This window comes from Hypanus sabinus, chromosome 27 (assembly GCF_030144855.1).
Source record: "Hypanus sabinus isolate sHypSab1 chromosome 27, sHypSab1.hap1, whole genome shotgun sequence".
Taxonomy (NCBI): domain Eukaryota; kingdom Metazoa; phylum Chordata; class Chondrichthyes; order Myliobatiformes; family Dasyatidae; genus Hypanus; species Hypanus sabinus.
Genome location: NC_082732.1, coordinates 36,031,030 through 36,052,927, shown reverse-complemented (window position 1 = coordinate 36,052,927; position 21,898 = coordinate 36,031,030). Strand labels below are relative to the sequence as shown.

Here is a 21,898-nt window from a genome sequence, read left to right as displayed (position 1 = left end):
GACCATATCCGCGATGCGGGGTAGGGGGTATGCGTCAAGCTGCGTAAACCTATTGATGGTTTGACTATAGTCCACCACCATCCTATTTTTCTGCCCAGTCCGAACAACAACCACCTGGGCCCTCCAAGGGCTTGTGCTCGGCTCAATGATCCCCTCCCTGAGCAGCCGCTGCACCTCCGACTGAATGAAGGCCCGGTCCCCCGCGCTGTACCTCCTGCTTTTGGTTGCCACAGGTTTACAGTCGGGGGTCAGGTTGGCGAACAGCGGTGGGGGAGGGATCTTGAGAGTGGAGAGGCTGCAAGTGTCGGTAGCGCAGCTGTTGGCCTGATTCTGGATGGGATGTGTGTGTCCGTGTGTGTGTGTGGTCAGTAGCGGGGTATGTGAAGAAGTCCCACAAAACTGAGGATTCTTGACAGTGAGTGGTGGGAGGGGCCCGTCGTATACCATAGTCACACTTTCGAGATGGCTCTGGAAGTCCAGCCCCAATAGCACAGGTGCACACAGATTAGGCATGACCAGCAGTTCAAAGTCCCGATATACTGTGCCTTGCACCACCAAAGTCGCTACACAACCCGCCCGGATGTCTGCGGACTGCGACCCAGAGGCCAAATGGAACCTCCGACTGACCGGCCGCGTTGCAAGTCCGCAGCGTTGCACTGTGTCCGGGTGAATAAAACTCCCAGTGCTGCCCGTGTCAAACAGGCATCCAGTCCAATGCCCCTCCACCTGGATGTCCATCATGGATCTTGCAAGCTGGTGTGGGGCGCTTTGGTCGAGAGTCACAGTGGCCAGAGTTGGATCGCCGTCGGGGTACCCGGTCAGCATCGGAGGGTCGGGGGCGGGGCATGCTGACGCCGACAAAGATGGCCGCTCACATCCGGGGTACCCGGTCAGCATCCGAGGATCGGGGGCGGGGCGTGCTGACGTCGACAAAGATGGCCGCCCACATCCCGGCATGCAAGATGGCGGCCCCCACGTTTCACCCGCAGCGCTGCACTCCGCTCGAGGTTGAGACTTACAGACCTTGGCGAAGTGGCCCCGCTTTCCGCAGCTGGAGCAGGTCGCTTCTCGCGCTGGACAGCGTTGTCGAGGATGTTTCTTTTGGCCACAGAAATAACAAAGCACGAGTTTCTTACGGGCCACAGCCGTGGTCTGGGTCGGGGAGCTCGTGGAATGGCGACTGGCGGCGGCGTTGGCGAATTCGCTCCCGGGAGCCGGCGGTGGCGGGGTCTGAGGCGTCCACGAAACCGGCGGGGAATCGCGCGACTGGACAGCGTCGGCGTTATGCCGCGCAGCTTCTAGAGCGTTGGCCTTCTCTATCGCCGAGCTTAAGGTAAGATCCGAGTTCTCCAGCAGCCGCTGGCGCATGTACACTGACCTCAGTCCCGTCACAAAGGCGTCTCGCACCAGCAGCTCCGCATGCTGTTCTGCCGTGAGCGTCTTGCAGTCACAAGCTCGGACGAGTGTCTGTAGTGCTCGGAGAAACTCAGCGCACGATTCGCCAGGCCGCTGTTGCCGGGTAGCTAAGCGATGTCTTGCGTAGACGGTGTTCACCGGCCGCAGGTACTGTTGTTTGAGGGCGTCCAGTGCCCCTTCGTAGGTCGGCAGGTCCCGGATAAAGGAGTAAACTTTGGAGGAGACCCTCGAGAGTAGGATTCTGTGCATAACGGCGGGTTCAGTCGCACGAAGCTCCGCCAAGTACGATTGGAAGCATGCAAGCCAGTGTTCAAAAGCGAGAGCTGCGTCAGGGTCTTGAGGGTCCAAATCCAACCGGTCCGGACGCAAAACGGGTTCCATGTTTTAAAACTTCCAGTCAATAAAATTGGTGCACCATCAATAACTCACACTGAGACGTAGGCGAGATATCGGCTTTTATTGACTGGAAGAAGGAACCAGGAGTGAGTGTCTATCATACAAGGTCCTGGAGACTGAGGCCGATCTTCAGGCCGCAGGTCTCCTTTATACAGGGGCCTGTGGGAGGAGCCACAGGAGCAGTCAGCAGGGGCGTGTCCCGACAGGCACATAGTTCACCACACCCCACACCACCAGGTTCAGCAACAGTTATCACTTGTGTTCTTATCAGGCTCCTGAACCAGTGTAGACAATCTCACTCGTCCAAATATTGAGTGATTCTACAACTGTCACAGTTTCAAGGACTCTTCAACTCGTATTCTCTATATTTATTACTTTTTTTTCATTTTTCTATTTGTACAATTTGAAATTTGAAGTTGAAAAACTATTGTTAAATGCTTAGCAACACACAAATTGCTGGAGGAACTCAGTAGGTTGGGCAGCATCTATGGAAATGAATAAACAGTCGACAGTTCAGGCTGAGATCCTTCTTCAGGACCAATAACAGGATGTTGGTCTTCGCTGTCATGTTTTACAGGTGCGTTATAGAAGAGTGAAGATTGGAAATCAGACTGTCCTCCCAAAAATCTCATTGTTTATCATTCGATGGGGATTCCTAAACTTGCAACGTTATTCGCAGGTATGTAGATGGTCCCATTCAAAGTCCATTCACCAGATTAAAATACTATACTTCCACACAGTTGTCTTTACATGTTTCCAATAAAACGAATGTGTAATTTTGATTGGTCAGTCAGTATCTGCTGAGAGAAACAGAATATACTGATAAATAATCCTGTGCCAGAGCTGAGAAGTGGAAAGAAAAGGTGGGGAGGGTAGGATGAAATACATGGATTGTCTGTGATAGGGCGGAGCCCAAGGGGTTGAAGGTGGAAAAATGTGGCTTCAGCTTTCAACAGCAGAGTCACTGTGGGTAGGTGAAAATTGTGTGCCAATTTTGTTTCAGAATATTAAGTAACACTCATTAAATGTGGGTGACTCTATGATTATTGGAAGCCCAGTTTAAATAGAAGAATCACACCATCTCACAAACTACTCGCCCATCCAATCTCACACTCCACTGTGGGGCCGATATTTGCCTTATCAACCACCTCCGAACAGGTGGAACTGGAGTTTAGGCAAGTGATCTACCAGAGGAATAGCAATCGAGCATCCTAGTGTTTGCTTTTTGTTGTTTTTCCGGCATCTGTAGCTATTTGCTCGTCAACCTGAAAAGTCAACTGTTTCTTTCCCTCTGATACTGACTTGCTGAAAATTTTCAGCATTTTCTGTGTTCAAGTAACTTCTAAGTACAATGACTTTTGAAGTAAGCTGAGTAACTGTTACAGTTTATTTTCACTTAATTATCGATTAAATTCTGTATTCATCTCAAAAGTACCTTTATCTAGACATTGAAAATCTACAAAGAAGTTGGCCTGAACATTTGATGGAAAGCAGGAGTGTTGTAAATCTGTACTGTTTTGTGAGATGAAACATAGAAAGATAGAAAACCTACAGCTCAATAGAGGCCCTTCAGCCCACAATGCTGTACTGAACATGCACTTACTTTAGAAATTACTTGGGATTACCCTTAGCTCTCCATTTTTCTAAGCTCCATGTACCTATCCAGAAGTCTCTCAAGAGACCCTCTCTTATCTGCCTCCACTGCTGTGGCCAGCAGCCCATTCCATGCACTCACCACTCTCTGCGTATAATAAAAAAACGACTTACCCCTGACATGTCCTCTGTCCAAGCAGCTTAAATTGCACCCTCATGTTAGCCATTTCAGCCCTGGGGAAAAGCCTCTGACTATCCACACGATCAATGCCTCTCGTGATATTATACACCTCTATCAGGTCGCCTCTCATCCTCCATGACTCCAAGGAGAAAAGGCCGAGTTCACTCAACTTATTCTCATAAGGCAGGCTCCCCAATCCAGGCAACATCCTTGTAAATCTCCTCTGCACCCTTTCTATGGCTTCCACATCCTTCCTGTAGTAAGGCGATCAGAACTGAGCACAGTACTCACAGTGGGACCTGACTGGGTTTCTAGATAGCTGCAACATTACCTCTCAGCTCCTAGCTCAATCCCACGATGATAGAAGGCCAATGCACTGTGTGCCTTCTTAACCACAGAGTCAACCTGCACAGCAGCTTTGGGTATCCTATGGACACGGACCCCAAGATCCCTCTGATCCTCCACACTGACAAGAGGCTTACCATTAATACTATATTCTAACATCATATTTGACCTACCAAAATGAACCAGCTCACACTCATCTGGGTTGAACTCCATCTGCCACTTCTCAGCCCAATTTTGCATCCTATCGATGTTCAGCTGTAACTTCTGACAGCCCTCCACACTATCCACAACTCCTCCAACCTTTGTGCCATTAGCAAATTTACTAACCCATCGCTCCACTTCCTCATCCAGGTCATTTATAAAAATCATGATAAAGGGTCCGAGAACAGATTTCTGAGGCACACCACCGTTTATCGACCTCCATGCAGAATATGACCCATCTACAACCATTTTTTGCCTTCTGTGGGCAAGTCAGTTTTGGATCCAGAAAGCAATGTCCCCCTTGGATCCATGCCTCCTTACCTTCTCAATAAGCCTTGCACCGGGTACCTTATCAAATGCTTTGCTGAACTACATCTAACACTCTACCTTCATCAGTGTGTTTAGTGACATCCTCAAAAAATTCAATCAGGCTCATAAGGCACTTTGACAAAGCCGTGCTGACTATTCCTAATCATATTTTGCCTCTCCAAATGTTCATATATCCTGCCTCTCAGGATCTTCTCCATCAACTTAGCAACCACTGAAGTAAGACTCAATGGTCTATAATTTCCTGGGCTATCTCTACTCCCTTTCTTGAATACAATTAATCTATGGAATACAGTAAAGTAACTTATAAAATAATCACCAGTATTACTGTGTGATCTCCAGCACTATTAAAATTCCTTAATTTAACTATTTAGTTTCAGGTTATCTGAACCTGATGCTCTCACTGGTGTTGATGGAAGCTTCACATGTAGATGATTGTACAGAATGGGAGTATACACATAATGGTTGGTGCTGTCCATCATGTGAAGCAGGTAAGCCATGCCTCTATTGTATGGAATCCCTACCACTATAGATACTATAGATTTTTTAAAACTTAAAAATCCATAACGTATGAGTGGTTAAAATTAAGAAATGATTCATTAGTGGCATTTCCCTTTTAGTATGAGATAAAAGACTGCTCTTTCTCCTTTGGTTATAGAGAATTGAAGGTCTGTCTTTAATATTTCTACTGAACCATTGGTTTCTCATTCATGCATATGACCAGTTCTTGAGGAATTTGACAGCAACGTTCTTCCCAGGCCTGCAACTCCAGCGCTGGTCACTTGGCTCTGATGGATGGGCTATGGTGTTGTAGGTAGGCACAACACCAGCTTCCTGAAGCAAACTCTTCTGAGATTTGAGCAAAGTAATGTAATAGTTCTGAGATCATCAGCAAAGTAGTGGAAGTGGTCATCAACAGTGCTATCATGTAGCACCTCTTCGGCAATAAGCTGCTTGCCGATGCCCAGTTTGGGTTCCGTCAAGGCCATTCAGCTGCTGACCTCCTCACCTCCTTCATCCAAACATGGACCAAAGAGCTAAATATCAGGGGTGAAGTGATTGATAGCCCTCGATATTAAGGTAGCATTTGACCCGAGTGTGGCACCAAGGTGCCCCAGCTAAAATGGAGTCAATGGGAATTGGGGGGGAAACCCTCCACTGGTTGGAATCGTACCTGATGGGAAGGAAGATGGCTGTGGTGGCTGGAGGTCAATCATCTCATCCTCAGGACAACACTGCAGGAGTGACACCTGACACTGTAACAGATAATAAATCTGTTACAATTGATCTGTTATCAGAATGTCATTGTATCAGCAGTCGATCAATAAGAGGTCAACTGTCAATGATCTACAGGATCTTTCACTTCCACCTGAGTGGGCAGACAAGGCCGTGGTTTAACATCTCTCCCGAGACACTCACTGGAACGACAGCCTAGATTCGGGGCACAAGTGTCAGAAATTGGACTTGAACCCACAACCTTCTGACTCACGGAGTGTCAACTTCTGAATAACAATGTTAATTTAAAAACATCCCAGAAGACATGATGTGACAAAGTAATGTAGACATTAAGGGGTGGTTGAGTCCCTTTGTCTGTGTAATGTTGTAAAGTTTAGGTAATGTTGTACAGTCTGGCCTGTTGCAAAATGACCAAAAGACCCGAATATATAAATAAATGGAAAGGAAAGCGAGAGTTGGCAGTTAAAAACAACCAGTCTGAATGCAAACAGACAGGAGGAGTGAGGTAGCTGAAGTTGTGATAACAAGTCATTCTCAGTGCTGAGTGACTGCCTATGTTTTAATTCCCATGGTCTTGTCTAAAACTGGAGCAGGTTTGGTGCACAACAAACAACACGACACACAGACACAAATCTGCTGACTTTGGAAATCTTGAGCAATGCCCACAAAATACTGCAGGAACTCAGTGAGTCAGACAGCATCTACAGAAAGAAATAAACAGTTGACATTTTGGGCCAACAGTATTCATCAAGACAGGAAATGGAGGGCAGAAGCCAAAAGAAGGTTGTGGGGGGAGGGCAGGAGTACAAGCTGGCTGGTGATAGCTGAGGTCAGGTGAAGGGAAGGTGGTTCCCTACACATTCTCTTTCTTCCATGGTCCGCTATCCTCTGTTAGATTCCTTCTTCGTCAACCCTTTACGATCAACATTCTGGGGGTTACCATTGACAGGAAACGAATGGTCTCGCCCAAATAAACACCCTGGCTTCCAGAGCAGGTCAAAAGCTAGGAATCCTGTGGCGTGTAGTTCACCTCCTAACTCCCCAAAGCCTGTCCACCATCTCCAAGGCTCAGGTCAGGAGTGTGATGGAATACTCGCCACTCGCCTGGATGAGGGCAGCTCCATCAACACTCGAGAAGCTTGACACCATCCAGTACAAGGCAGCCCACCTGGTCAGTACCACTTCCACAAGCATCCAGTCCCTCCACCATCAAAGAATTTTGAATTGAATGATCTGTATTGTCATTATACATAGGTACAATGAAACTCTCAGTTGCAGCAGTATGTACTATCTACAAGAACTACTGCAAAAACACACCGAAGCTCCTAAGGCAGCTCCTTCCAGACCCGTGACCATTACCGTCTAGAAGAATGAGAACAGCAGATACCTGGGAACACCACCACGTGGAATCCCCCTCCAGGTCACTCACCATCCTGACCTGGAAACATATCACCGTTCCTTCTTTGTTGCTGGGTCAAAATCATGGAATTCTCCCCCTAAGAACACGTTGGGTATACGTACACCTCAGGGACTGCAGTGGTTCAAGAAGGCAGTGCATCACCACCTTCTCGACGGCAACTAGGGATGGGCAATAAATGCTGGCTTAGCTGGTGATGCCCACGTCCCATAAAGTAGTGGTCACCAACCCTTTCAAGCCCAAGATCCCCTACCTCGGCCTCAGTGAAAGGCAAGATCGACCTACTGAATCGGTTAGTCACACACATGCGCACCAGGCAGAAAAGACCGGAAGTAAAACCCCGCAACCCGGAAGCAGAAATAATGTATGTACACTGTGTCGTTTTAACTAACAGAATCGGGACAATTAAGCCAAAACTGATTTGTAGGAAAAAAATCGGCACGTACATGCATGCGCGCACACGTGCCCGTGCAGGGTTCATGATCATGGTAGCCTTTCTCGGGGTAAACACAAGTGTCATACTTGACTGCTACCTTTTGTCCATTAGTTGGGAGTGAGAAATTTGACTCATAACTGCAGACAGCCAGTCTTAGACAGTCTGTGAGGTGTCTATCAGTTAGACAGCTCCTGTACTTAGATTTCATAATTTTCATCTGTTACAGCACAGCGCCCTTGCAAACCTCCTGACAGACTGAATATTTGAATGGACAGTTTCCTTCGTTAGACTGAATGTTGAATCTGCCACGTTTTTCAGGTGTTTTGTGTTGCTAAACTGTTACTGAGACACTAGTATAAGTTTCAGAGGTACGCAAGATGATGACACCACTGTTTTTTGTTTCCCAGTTATTTACGTTTGGGGAATGTTGGGATTGAAAGGGGGAGAAGTGTTCTAACATGAGCATTATAGAGATAAGTTAATACAAATTAGGATAATGAGAATATAGCAGTACCCCACACTACGGAAGCTGTTTGTAAAGAGAGGTTGCTTCCGGGTTGCGGGGTTTTAATTCTGGTCTTTTCTACCACGGTGCATGGCAGGGGAGCTACACACGTGCGTGCTGGGCAGAAAGAACTGAACTAGAAACCTGGAAGCAATCTCTCAACAGTGTTTGTGCACTTTTTCTTTTTTTTGAGATCTACTGGGAAATTCTCAAAGATCGACTAGCCGATCGTGATTGACGGGTTGGTGACCACTACCATGAAGGAATAAACTTCAAAAACAATTATGAGGGGTATCCAAAAGGTGCATGCTTAGATAGAGTGTGTGTGGAATGAGCTGCCAGGCTAAGTGAGTTCAGTTGGATTGGTGCATGGATGAGGGATGTCTGGAAGGCCATAATTCTCCATAGGTGAGGCTATGCTGAAGACCAGATCAGCATGGACTAGATGGGTCGAAGGGATTCTTTCTGTGCTTCAGTGCCCTCTGATTCAAAACCATAAGTCCTTCCAGGCTCGATAAGAAGCTCAAAGACTTCAGCCTTCACCCTGCCTTGTGTAACTGGATCTTGGACTTCTGCTCAGATCACTGGCAGGTGGTAGGAGTGAGCTCCTTCACCTCTGACCCTCAACTCGGGGCTGTGTACTAATCCCCCTCCTCTACTCTCTGTATACCCATGACTGTGTCGCCACCCACAGCTCAAATCTGCTAATTAAACTTGCCGACAGCACTGCACTAATCTCAAATAATAATGAGGCAGCCTACAGAGAGGACGTCATCACCCTGACACAATGGCGTCAAGAAGACGACCTCTCCCTCAACGTCGCAAATACGAAGGAGCTGGTTGTGGACTACAGGAGGAATGGGGACAGGCTGACCCATATTGACATCAACGGATCTGGGGTTGACAGGGTGAATAGCTTTTTGTTCCTTGCCACAAACATCACCAAGGATCTCACATGGTCTGTACATACTGGCTGGGTGGTGAAAAAGGCACAACAGTACTTCTCTCACTTCAAACGATTGAAGAAGTTTTCTATAGCTCCCAAAATTCTAAGAACTTTCTATAGGGGCACGATTGAGAGCATCCTGATGGGCTACATCACCACCTGGTATGGGAACTGTACCCCCCTCACTGCAGGACTCTGCAGAGAGTGGTTCTGGATAGCCCCCCAGACCACCTGTAGATGTGAACTTCCCAATATTCAGGACATTTGCAAATAAAGATGTGCAAGAAAGGGCCTGAAGGATCATTGGGGACCTGAGTCACCCCAACCACAAACTGTTCCAGCAGCTACCATCTGGGAAACAGTACCGCAGTATAAAAGCCAGGACCAACAGGCTCCAGGACAGCTTCTTCCACCAGCCCATCAGACTGATTAATTCATGCTGATGCAACTATATTTCTGTTATATTGACTCTCCTGTTGTATATAATATTATAAATTACTGTAATTGCGCATTTGAATGGAGATGTAATGTAAAGATTTTTACTCACATATATGAAGGATGTAAATAATAAATGTCAATTCAGCTCATTGGGCACAGACAGAAGCCCAGTTTAAATAGAAGAATAAACTCACCATCTCACAAACCTGCCCAGTCACACAGTCCACTGTGGTAGAGACTGTGTAGCCCACACTGGCCTTACCAACCACCTCAAAACCCACAGAACTACAGTGTAACCAAGTGATTTATCAAAGAAAGACCTCAATTCCAATTTGCCAACACAATCCCTGTTGCATATCATAATAATCCTTAGTTAATGTTATTTGTTTAGTAACAGTACCATTTCTCAGGTGAGGTTTTTTTTGATACCCTGCATTGTAACTGGTTACCTGATTGTTTTGTAACTCCATGCCTGCCTTTTCCCATGTACATGTCTTGTTGCAGGTATGAGAGTATCTGAACACTGCACTCGTCAGTTCAGCACACAGTGTGAACAATGCCCAGATGGGGAATACTCTGACCGTTACACTGGATCGGACAAGTGCTTGGAGTGTAAACCATGTGATCAAGGTACGGATTGAGAATTTACACTCAGTGGCCACTTTATTAGCAAAACTTCTACTACTGCTTGTTAATGCAAATAGCAAATCAACCAATCATGTGGAGGCAACTCAATGGGTAAAAGCATGCCGACATGGTCAAGAGGTTCAGTTGTTGTTCAGACCAAACATCAGAATGGGGAAGAAGTGATCTAAGTGACTTTGACTGGGGAATAATTGTTGGTGCCAGATAGGGTGGTTTGAGCATTAAAGAAACTGCTGACCTGCAATTCACCCCCCCCCCCACACACACACACACAACAGTCTCTATAGGTTAGAGAATGGAGTGAAAAACACAAACATCCCAGGGTGCAGAATCTTACCCCAAACATTACCCTTGATGGTTGCTCTCTTGATGTAGTCGACTCCTTCGCCTATCTTGGGCCCACCATCACCAGCTCCTGTCCCTCAAAGCACAGGAGAACAGCAGGATTGGCAAAGCTGCAGCTGCCATGGTCAGAGTGAACAAGGGAGTGTGGAACAACAGACAGCTGACAAACGAGACCAAGCTGAACGTGTTCCAGGCACGTGTGCTCAGCACACTCCTCTACAACAGCGAGGCTTGGACACCATACATCAACCACGATAAGAGGCTAAACTCATTCCACCTACACTTCCTCAGGTGCACCTTGCTCATCTGGTAGGACAGAATCACCAGCAGAGGTTCTGCAACGGGCTGACACCTGCAGCATCCACACGCCACTCAGTCACAGACGCCTCAGATAGCTGGGCCACGTCAAACGGGTGGACCAGGGTCGCGTTCCCAAGGACATGGCGCATGGCGAGGGTTTCCACCCATGAGGAAGACAGTGCCTCTGCTACAGGGATGCCTGCAAGTGTGACATGAAGCTGGCAGGCATCGACCTCAACACATGGGAGGAAACAGTTGAAGCTCAGACAGCATGGAGGGCTGCAGTCAAAAGCGGTGCACAACATGTTGAGATAGCAAGGAGCAAACTGCTCATCGACAAGAGAGCCAGAAGAAAAGCCAGAGCTGCATCACCATAGCACCTTCCACTGCCTGCAGCTGCAGTGAAAGAGACTGTCACTGTAGGGTTGGTCTGTACAGCCACCCAAGAAAATGCAAATAGTACCCCAAGTCTACAACCCCAGGAAACGTGTCACACCATCATCTCTGAAGACGTAGGGATGCTGCCGCGGCAGACGAGTGTAGATACTTGGAATTCCGAACCTAGGATGGAGATTGAGAATTCCAGGCAGGAGACGGGGACTGGGAATTCAGGATTTAAGCCAGCGTTCGGGAACATAGGATTGGAGAGTAGGGACCAGGCGTTCAGAGCACAGGCAGCAATCAGAGTTCAGAGGACAGGATAGTAATTAGGAATTCTGGGTTCCAGGAATTGGGAAACTAAAATTTGGATTTGAGGATTGAGAGTAGAGACCCCTGGTAGACTAACTCACTGGCTTCAGATTGGGTAGCATAGTGACGTAGTGGTTAGTGTTAGAGTCAATCAGGAAATGTTAGAACCTGTTATAAGGAAATGGTAACAGGAAGGAATAAAAGGTCTGGATTGTCTTTCACTGGACAGATCAGCTAATTCTGAGGATCAGAATCGAGTTTAATATCACTGGTATTTGTCGTGAAATCTGTTGCTTTCTGGTTGCTTAATACAAACATTTGTATTTATAATAGTTCATGTTTTTATTTAAATTTTCCAATATCTGCAACTATTGCTTTTTGAGTATATGTTAAGTTTGCTTGAGATACAAAGCAGGTTGCAGTGTAAATTAATGGAAGGATAGAGGTCAGCTGGAGACGCTCATGGAGTGAGTACTGTTCTGGATTCGCTCCATAACCTTTACTTTTTTTAACCTTTGATCACCCTTATTCAGCTTATTTTTACCTATACCGAAAGTTTCTTTGTTAATTTTTTTTTGGATTTACTGCCAAGAGTTTATTGTGAACTTTTGAAGATATGCAAACAGAAATGTCTCTCAGGTCTAAGGGAGGGGATCCCGGACACAATCCGAACGGTAATGGAAAAAAGCAGGCTCCGACACAACAAACTCAATTAACTTTTGAATTGTTTATGGAGGTTTTGGATAAAAAATTTGCTGAACTACAACAATTTTTTAAAGAAGATATAAAGGCTTTTCAAGAGTACATGGTTAAGACGGATTTAGTAATTAAACAGCAACAAGATCTTATTGCGTCTCTGCAAGAAGATGCTCGGAAGCGAGATTTGACTATTGAAAAACTGCATCAGGATTTAATTTCGACCATTAAGCTGATGGAAGCCCTTAAAGCCAAGAGTGACGATTTTGAGAATTGGTCCAGAAGACAGAACTTACGTATACTTGGTCTTCCAGATGGCATAGAAAAAGATGACCCTTCGAAATATTTTGCTCAACTTTTAAAAGAAGCGTTTCCGATGATTTTCCGGAATAACCCCCCTTTATTGGATCGGGCACACAGAATTCGGCGTCGATCACCGAGTGTTACAGCAAACCTTCGGTGGTAATTGTCCGGTTCCATTATGTACATGACAAAGAACAACTTATAAGAGCAGCTCGTCGAGCAGGAATGATTAAATCAAAGATTTTTGCTTCCGTCTGATCGAAGACTTTAGTCCTGACCTTTTAAAAAGAAGGCTTCTTTTTAAACCGTTGATGGCTGAATGTTATGAGAAAAATCTGAAACCTGCGCTCCTATACCCTGCGAAGCTTCGAACTTCTCCGTCGAATGCTCCACGACAGGTTTTCATTTCAACTTCAGAAGCGAGAAAATACCTGGAGGAGAACTTCCCTACTGCTACAGACACCGGTCTCTAATAAATGAACGATTCTGATCGTGTAAGATGGTTCCCGATCTCTTAAACCAGAATTAAAATCTGGTTATTTGTGTAGGTTCATCCTATACTTTATACTTAAGTTAAAGCGTGTTTGCGTCATATTAATTGTTTTGCCTTATACACTTTAATCATTTAACTACATACTTGTCTACTAACTTTGTTCCTTCGAAGGTATATTTTTAATTCTTTGAAGGTGAATTTTTCTTTGATTAAGATGGTGGTTTTTTGAAAAAGATTTTTGGTTTTGCTTAAGATGGCGTTATGTTTATATTTTTCACGTTTCTTCCCTACAATGCATTGCTTATCATAGCTTAAATATTTTTTGTTTTGTCTGGGCTAGAGCCCGATTTATAATTTTTTTTAGTGATTATATTTTTATTCTTTTTACAACTAACTATACTTAGAAATATGGTTTTTATTATAGCGATTTTAATTTTTAAAGTTGGGGTGATTCTTTTATATATATCCTTTATATATGGAGTGTTCTTCAGCTGACATGGGGGTAGGATCAGTCTTACTTTTTCTCTTTTTAAGTCATATTTTGGCTTTTTCTCTTTCTCTTGGGGGGTGGGGGGATGGTCTGTTTTCTAATTCTATTTTTTTTTGTACCAGTTTGTGTTAGTTTTTTTATTTGGGCTGTTTTTGAACTTCAGATATGTCTGTGTTGTCGTCACTTCCAGGTCTTCTCATTACTTTTGTTCCTCTTCCGGGTGCATGAGTTTATAAGTTGGTTAACCCTTTCTATACCAAAGGGTTGATTATAGAATTATGGCTCAGACCATTAATTTTGTGTCTTGGAATACTAATGGTTTAAATCATCCAATTAAACGAAAGAAGATTTTCAAAGTATTCCAAAGACTTAATGCTCATATCATTTTTGTACAAGAAACTCATGTGAGGAAGGAGGACAAATTTCATCTTTTTAGATTTTGGCGGGGTCAACAGTATCACGCAAATTCGAATGCTAAAGTAAAAGGAGTTTCAATTTTTATTGACTCCTCTATTTCATTTGTTCAACATGATATTTTTTCGGATCCAAATGGCAGATTTTTGTTAATTACGGGTTTACTTTGTAATAAAAAGGTTGCTTTGGTTAATGTTTATGCTCCAAATGTGGATTGTCCTGACTTTTTTAAGTCTTTATTTACTTCTTTACCCAATCTAAACGAATATAAGTTAATAATGGGTGGTGAATTTAATTGTTGTTTAAATCCTCTGATGGATAAATCTTTATCTATTCAGACTTTACCTAAGAAGTCGGCCACTTGTATTAACTCTTTTTTGACTGACAATGGAGTTTTTGATATTTGGAGATTCCGGTATCCTAATGACAAAGAGTTTTCTTTTTTCTCATATGTTTATCACTCTTATTCAAGAATTGATTTTTTTTTTGTAGACTCTTGTTTTATTCCATTGGTAATCGGTTGTAACTATGATATTATAGCTATCTCTGATCATGCTCCATTATTACTTTCTATGAAATTTACGGATACAGCTTCTAATGCTAGACAATGGCGATTTGACTGTACCTTGTTGCAAGACTCTGACTTTATAAAATTTATGGAGGAGCAGATCGACTTCTTCTTTTCAACTAATTCTACAGATGATATTTCCTGCGGAACACTTTGGGACACTTTTAAAGCTTATATACGTGGACAGATTATTTCTTATTCTGTTGGTTTGAGGAAACGTATCAAGATGGAAACTCTTTTATTGGTTGATAAAATTAAAGAGATTGATAAGAAATATTCGATTGCTCCTAGTAAGGAGCTTTACAAACAAAGGGTTGAACTTCAAATGGAACATAGTTTATTACTTACATCCTCGATTGAAAATCAATTAATGAAAACTAAGTCTGATTTTTATATACATAGTGATAAATCTGGTAAACTGTTAGCTAGTCAATTGAAGAATGCTTTGGTTAAACGTCAAATCACTAAGATTGGTCAGCAGAATGGGAATCTGACAGTTAATCATGATGAGATAAATAAGGCATTTCAAGATTTCTATACCTCCTTGTATCAGTCTGAATTTCCTCAAGATTATAATACCATGTCTGATTTTCTTGGGAAATTAAATTTTCCAAGATTATCATCTGATGATCTTTTGATATTGGATACTCCTATTATGGATGTAGAAATTAAGGGGGCTATTTCCTCAATGAATTCTGGGAAAGCACTGGGTCCAGATGGTTATACAGTTGAATTTTTAAAAAATTTTTTCGCTACTCTTTCCCCTTGGTTAGGTAAGGTTTTTGTGGAAGCCATTAGATTGGGGAATTTGCCACAATCTTTTTATAGAGCTTCTATTTCTCTAATATTGAAGAAAGATAAAGACCCTACTAACTGTGCTTCTTATAGACCTATATCTTTATTGAATGTAGACTCCAAGATTTTGTCCAAGTTACTGGCATCTAGATTGGAGAAGGTATTACCCAAAATTATTTCAGATGATCAAACTGACTTTATTAAAAATCGTTATTCTTTTTTTAACATTAGGAGATTGTTGAATATTGTTTATACTCCCTCACATGACACTTCAGAATGCGTGATTTCATTAGATGCGGAGAAAGCATTTGATAGAGTTGAATGACCTTACTTATTTAATGTGTTGGAGAAGTTTAATTTTAGTCCGATATTTATATCATGGATTAAATTGATTTATCATACTCCAGTAGCCTCAGTGTTTACCAATAATCAAAGATCTCCCTTTTTTCGTCTATTTCGGGGCACTAGACAAGGATGCCCTCTTAGTCCATTACTATTTAACATTGCCTTAGAACCTTTGGCAATTGCCATCAGACAATCACAGGATATTTTGGGTATTAATCGTGGGACAGATATTCATAAGTTATCTTTGTATGCAGATGATTTATTACTATTCATTTCTAACCCGGAGAAATCCATTCCAGCAGTTTTATTAATATTGGCTCAATTTAGTGAGTTTTCTGGGTATAAGTTAAATCTTAATAAAAGTGAATTGTTTCCATTGAATAAACGGGTCCCAATTTATGGAAATTTACCTTTTAAATTAGTTAATGACTTTTTTTACTTATTTAGGGAACAAAATCACCAAAAACCATAAAGATTTATTTAGATTTAATTTTTTACCCTTAATTGATCAGATTAAAGGTTTGTTTACTAAGTGGTCACCTTTGTCTTTATCCCTAATAGGTAGGATTAATGCTATTAAGATGGTTATTTTACCTAAGTTATATATTTTTCAAGCGATACCAATTTTTATCCCGAAATCTGTTTTTACTAATGTTGACTCTAAAATTCCTTCATATATATGGCAGAATAAAAATCCCAGGTTAGGTAAAACTTACTTACAGAAGACAAAAAAGGAAGGCGGGTTAGCATTACCTAATTTTAGATTTTACTATTGGGCAGTTAATATTAGATATTTGTTATGTTGGTTGCAAGATGGGGGTGGATCTTTTGGCCCTTGTTGGGTGAGTTTAGAAACTAAATCGGTATCAGCTTATGCTCTGGGTTCTATTTTAGGGACTTCTCTCCCTTTTGCTCTTTCTAAATTGCCGAAACGAATTGGCAACCCGATAGTTAAACATACTTTGCGTATATGGTTTCAATTTCGGAGATTTTTTGGGTTGACTCAGTTCGTTTTAAATAGTCCTATTGTATCTAGTTGTTTTTTTCACCCTTCCATTATAGGTCAAGCTTATTCAGCTTGGAAAACTAAGGGATTACTAAGATTTTCTAATTTATTTTTAGACAATTGTTTCATGTCTTTTGAGCAATTATCCAACAAATATAACTTGATTAGATTTCATTTTTTTAGATATTTACAGATTAGACATTTTTTAAGTTCTGTACTCTCTACGTTTCCAAATTTTGTGCCTTCAGATACTTTGGAGAGTTTATTTGAATTAGACCCTTTTCAAAAAGGGCTTATTTCAAAACTTTATAATATAATTATGAAGATACGTTCAGAGCCTCTTTATAAGACTAAAAAGGATTGGGAAAGAAAGCTTAGTTTTAGTATTTCTAGTGAGAATTGGGTTAGAATTCTTCAATTAGTTAATACATCATCGTTATGTGCCAAACATTCATTAATACAATTTAAGGTCGTACATAGGGCCCATATGTCCAAGGATAAATTAGCTCATTTTTACTCTCATATTAGTCCTATTTGTGATAGATGTCATTCTGAAATTGCGTCTTTAACTGATATGTTTTGGTCGTGTTCATTTTTGGAGAAATATTGGAAAGATATTTTTGATATTATTTCTGCGGTTTTGAATATCGATTTACAACCTCATCCTATTACTGCAATTTTTGGTTTACCAATGTTAGACTCACTGCATTTATCTTCTTCTGCCCGTCGAATGATTGCATTTCTAACTCTGATGGCTAGAAGATCTATATTGTTGAATTGGAAAGAAATTGATCCTCCCACTGTATTTAATTGGTTCTCTCAAACTATGTTATGTTTAAATTTAGAAAAAATTAGAAGTGGTACTTTTGAGACTTCTATTAAATTTGAAAACTTATGGAGACCATTTATTCAACATTTTCATATGATGTAATAAGACCCTGTGCCAAGTTCATTTGATTTCCCAGCTTTTAGCTTATGTATTTTGAGAGGACCGGAAGTGACGGCATTGATGAATACTTATTTTTGTGAGATATTATAAACAGCCCCCTTTTTTTTTCTTCTCTCTTTTTTTGCTTCTTTTTTCTTCTATATTACTTATTAGTTATAGTTATTAGATTAGATTTGCTAGTTTTGCATTATATAAATTTTTTTTGTTTTTTCTTTCTTTCTGTTTTCTTTATATTATACATTATGAAATATTTAGACTTACTATGTTCATACATATATTTTATGGCTTATGTCTTGGTAAACTCATTTATATTGTAACTATTATGTATGTTTTTTTCATATGTAATGGAATTTGTATGTTGGTAATTTCTTTATCAATATATCATTTGTATTCTGTCCATATTACTAATATTACTAAAAAGATTTAGGAAGAAAGAAAGAAAGAAAGGATATGGACAGGCTAAGTGAAAGGGTGACATGGTAAATGGAATATAAAATTCTTTATTCACTTTGATTAATAATGGAAAAATGGAGTATAGTTTAGAAGTTTGTGGAGCTCTCGTGAGACTGTACCTGGAAGTTGTGAACACGTCTGGTGTCTTGGTCTGAAGATGGACATATTTTTGGTAGAGGAAGCCAAACAAGAATTCCTGGGATAAGGAATTGTCTTATGAGGAAAGATTAACTGGGCCTATATTACTCTAGAGCTTAGAAGGAGAATGAGAAATGATCATACAACACTTGTTTAAAAATAAAGTTTTAGTGGGATTGATGAGAATAACATCTTCCCTTGCTGGGATTATCTGGAACATGGGGTCACAGTGTCGGACTAAGAGCACAGCTACTTTGAGAGGCTCACCAGCTGTGCGTGTTTAAGACCAAGAGTGATATATTTTTAGATTTTGAGTGATGTGGGGATAGTGTAAGAGAGAGATGCTGAGATCTTTTTGAATGGCGGAGCAGGTACGAGGGGTTCAGCAGGCAAATCCTGATTCAGTTTGATATCATCTTCTGTCTAACTTGAAACAGAAAGCAGTTTATTGTAATTCAATATCAACCTCAAATGTTTCGTATTTACAGAGCTGGGACTTCAAACTAAAGAAAACTGTACTGCCACTCGCAATACGATATGTGAGCCCAGGGAAGGGTATTATTGCATTGACAGCTGTCAGATGGCCGGAAAGCACACCGAATGCCCGCCTGGTGAAGGAGTTAAAGAGAAAGGTAGGTTGATGGAGTGTCATTACTAAGTGATGTGCCCTGGGCAGGACAGGGGAAATTGAAATCATTAGCACCAACTGGAGTTTGCTCTGATTTTGGCTGCCTGAGGCCCCCTACTTTGAGCGTAGCTGGAATGGTCTTTGGATTTCTAGCTTAAGAAGCCAGTTCATCCCACTTTCCATTTTTACCTACTATTGGGCAGTCTTGACTTTCAGCCACAATTGTCCTTTTTTTTTGCTTGAATGTGCACTCCTGACTGCAGAAATTGGACCATCAGATCTGTTCTGCCATTCCATCAAGGCTGATTTATTATCACTCTTAATCCCTTGGCAATTCTCCTGCCTTCTCCATGTAACTTTTAGAATCACAGAAAACCTACAGCACAATACAGGCCTTCAGCCCACAATGCTGTGCCAAATATGTACTTAATTAGAAATTACCTAAGATTACCCCTAGCCCACTTTTTTTTAAGCTCCAGGTACCTATCCAGGAGTTTCTTACAAGACCCCATCATATCTGCCTTCACCACCGTCACCGGCAGCCCATTCCACGTGTTCACCACTCTGAGTTTTTTTTTTAAAAAAACAACTTACCCCGACATCACCTCAGTACCTACTTCCAAGCACCTTAAAAATATGCCCTCTTGTGCTAGTCATTTCAGCCCTGGGAAAAAGCTTCTGACTATCCACACAATTAATGCCTCTCATCATTTTATACACCTCTATCAGGTCACCTCTCATCCTCCGTCACTCCAAGGAGAGAAGGCCAAGTTCACTCAACCTATTCTCATAAGGCATGGTCTCCAATCCAGGCAACATCCTTGTAAATCTCCCCTGCACCCTTTCTATAGTTTCACATCCTTCCTGTAGTGAGGTGACCAGAACCGAGCACAGTACTCCAAGTGGGACCTGACCAGGTTTCTATATAGCTGTAACAATACCTCTCAGCTCCTAAACTCAATCCCACGATTGTCGTAGCCCAATGCACCGTATACTGCCTTAACCACAGAATCAACCTGCACAGCAGCTTTGAGTGTCCTATGGTCTAGGACCCCAAGATCCCTCTGGTCCTCCACACTGCCAAGAGTCTTACTATTAATACTATATTCTGCATCATGTTTGACCTACCAAAATGAACCACCTCACACTTATCTGGGTTGAACTCCATCTGCCACTTCTCAGTCCAATGTTATATCCTATCGATGTCCCGCAGTAACCTGACAGCTCTCCACACTATCCACAACACCCCCAACCTTTGTGTCATCAGCAAATTTACTAACTCATCCCTCCACTTCCTCATCCAGGTCATTTATAACAATCACGAACAGAAGGGGTCCCAGAACAGATTCCTGAAGCACACCACTGGTCACCGACCTCCATGCAGAATATAAGTCGTCTATAATCACTCTTTGCCTTCTGTGAGCAAGCCAATTCTGGATCCACAAAGCAAGGTCCCTTTGGATCCCATGCCTCCTTACTTTCTCAATAAGCCTTGCATGGGGTACCTTATCAAATGCCTTGCTGAAATCCATATACACTACATCTACGGTTCTACCTTCATCAATGTGTTTAGTCACATCCTCAAAGAAATTCAATCAGGCTTGTAAGGCAGGATCTGCCCTTGACAAAGCCATGCTGACTATTCCTAATTAGGAGCAGTCAACATGGATTTGTGCTTGGAAGGTCATGTTTGACAAATCTGATTGAATTGACAAGTTGACAAGGGTAAAGCACTGGATTTTGTGTATATGGACTTCAGTAAGGCCTATGACAAGGTTCCACACAGAAGGTTAGTTAGGAAAGTTCAGTTGTTGGGTATTAATATTGAAGTAGTGAAATGAATTCAACAGTGGCTGAGTGGGAGATGCCAGAGAGTTGTGGTGGATAACTGTTTGTCAGGTTGGAGGCCGGTGACTAGTGGTGTGCCCCAAGGATCTGTACTGGGTCCATTGTTGTTTGTCATATACATTAATGATCTGGATGATGGTGTGGTAAATTGGATTAGTAAGTATGCAGTTGATACTAAGATAGATGGCATTGTGGATAATGCAGTAGGTTTTCAAAGCTTGCAGAGAAATTTAGGCCAGTTAAAAGAGTGGGCTGAAAGATGGCTGATGGAGTTTAATGCTGATAAGTGTGAGGTGCTACATTTTGGTAGGACTAATCAAAATAGGACATACATGGTAAATGGTAGGGCATTGAGGAATGCAGTAGAACAGAGTGATCTAGGAATAATGGTGCATAGTTCCCTGAAGGTGGAATCTCACGTGGATAGGGTGGTGAAGAAAGCTTTTGGTATGCTGGCCTTTATAAATCAGAGCATTGAGTATAGGAGTTAGGATATAATATTAAAATTGTACAAGGCATTGGTGAGGCCAAATTTGGAGTATTGTGTACAGTTCTGGTCACCGAATTATAGGATAAATGTCAACAAAATAGAGAGAGTACAGAGGAGATTTACTAGAAATGGTACCTGGGTTTCAGCACCTAAATTACAGAGAAAGTTTGAACAGGTTAGGTCTTTATTCTTTGGAGCGTAGAAGGTTGAGGGGAGACTTGATAGAGGTATTTAAAATGATGAGGGGGATAGATAGAGTTGATATGGATAGGCTTTTTCCATTGAGAGTAGGGGAGATTCGAACAAGAGGACATGAGTTGAGAGTTGAGGGGGAAAAGTTTAGGGATAACACGAGGGGGAACTTCTTTACTCAGAGAGGCAGCTGAGCAATTTGCAACTCTATCTCATCTCTATCACCTGCATATCCTCCCTCTGCACCTTCTCCAGGATTTCTCTATTTGTGAGTCAACCACCCCTTCCTCCATTTCTTCAGTTCAGTTTTGACACCTTTACTAATCAAAAACCCGTCAACTTCCGCATTATATATACTGAATGACTTGGCCTCGACAGCTGTCAATGGCAAGGAATTCCACAGACTCACCACCCTCTGGCAAAAAATATTCCCCCTCAGCTCTGATATCATTGTTAGTTTGTTATTGCCTTATATGCCCTCTTCTCTCACTGTTATTCTGAAGTCTGAGTAAATTCTTTAGCTGATACAGAAGCCCACACACTGTTCCTCCATTAGGAAAGGAAACCACTACAGCCTGTTCCTTTCCTGTGCTGCTCGGAGCTGGGACTGTTATTCGTACAGTGGAGTGACCGAGAAGCATGGGTGTATTAGTAACTGACTGAAGGGATTTGT

General features: G+C 42.2%; 1 protein-coding gene across 1 annotated transcript in view; it reads left to right on the top strand.

The window, feature by feature from the left end:
- The window catches only part of LOC132382221 (tumor necrosis factor receptor superfamily member 5-like), a 41,026-nt gene that overhangs the window by 3,902 nt on the left and 15,226 nt on the right, over nt 1-21,898 (top strand). Inside the window, exons 2-5 of the mRNA XM_059952227.1 lie at nt 2,390-2,491; nt 4,834-4,950; nt 9,942-10,067; nt 18,556-18,699. Of these exons, the coding sequence (XP_059808210.1) occupies nt 2,458-2,491; nt 4,834-4,950; nt 9,942-10,067; nt 18,556-18,699 (421 nt within the window). The 5' untranslated portion in view covers nt 2,390-2,457. The remainder of the gene's footprint in view (nt 1-2,389; nt 2,492-4,833; nt 4,951-9,941; nt 10,068-18,555; nt 18,700-21,898) is intronic.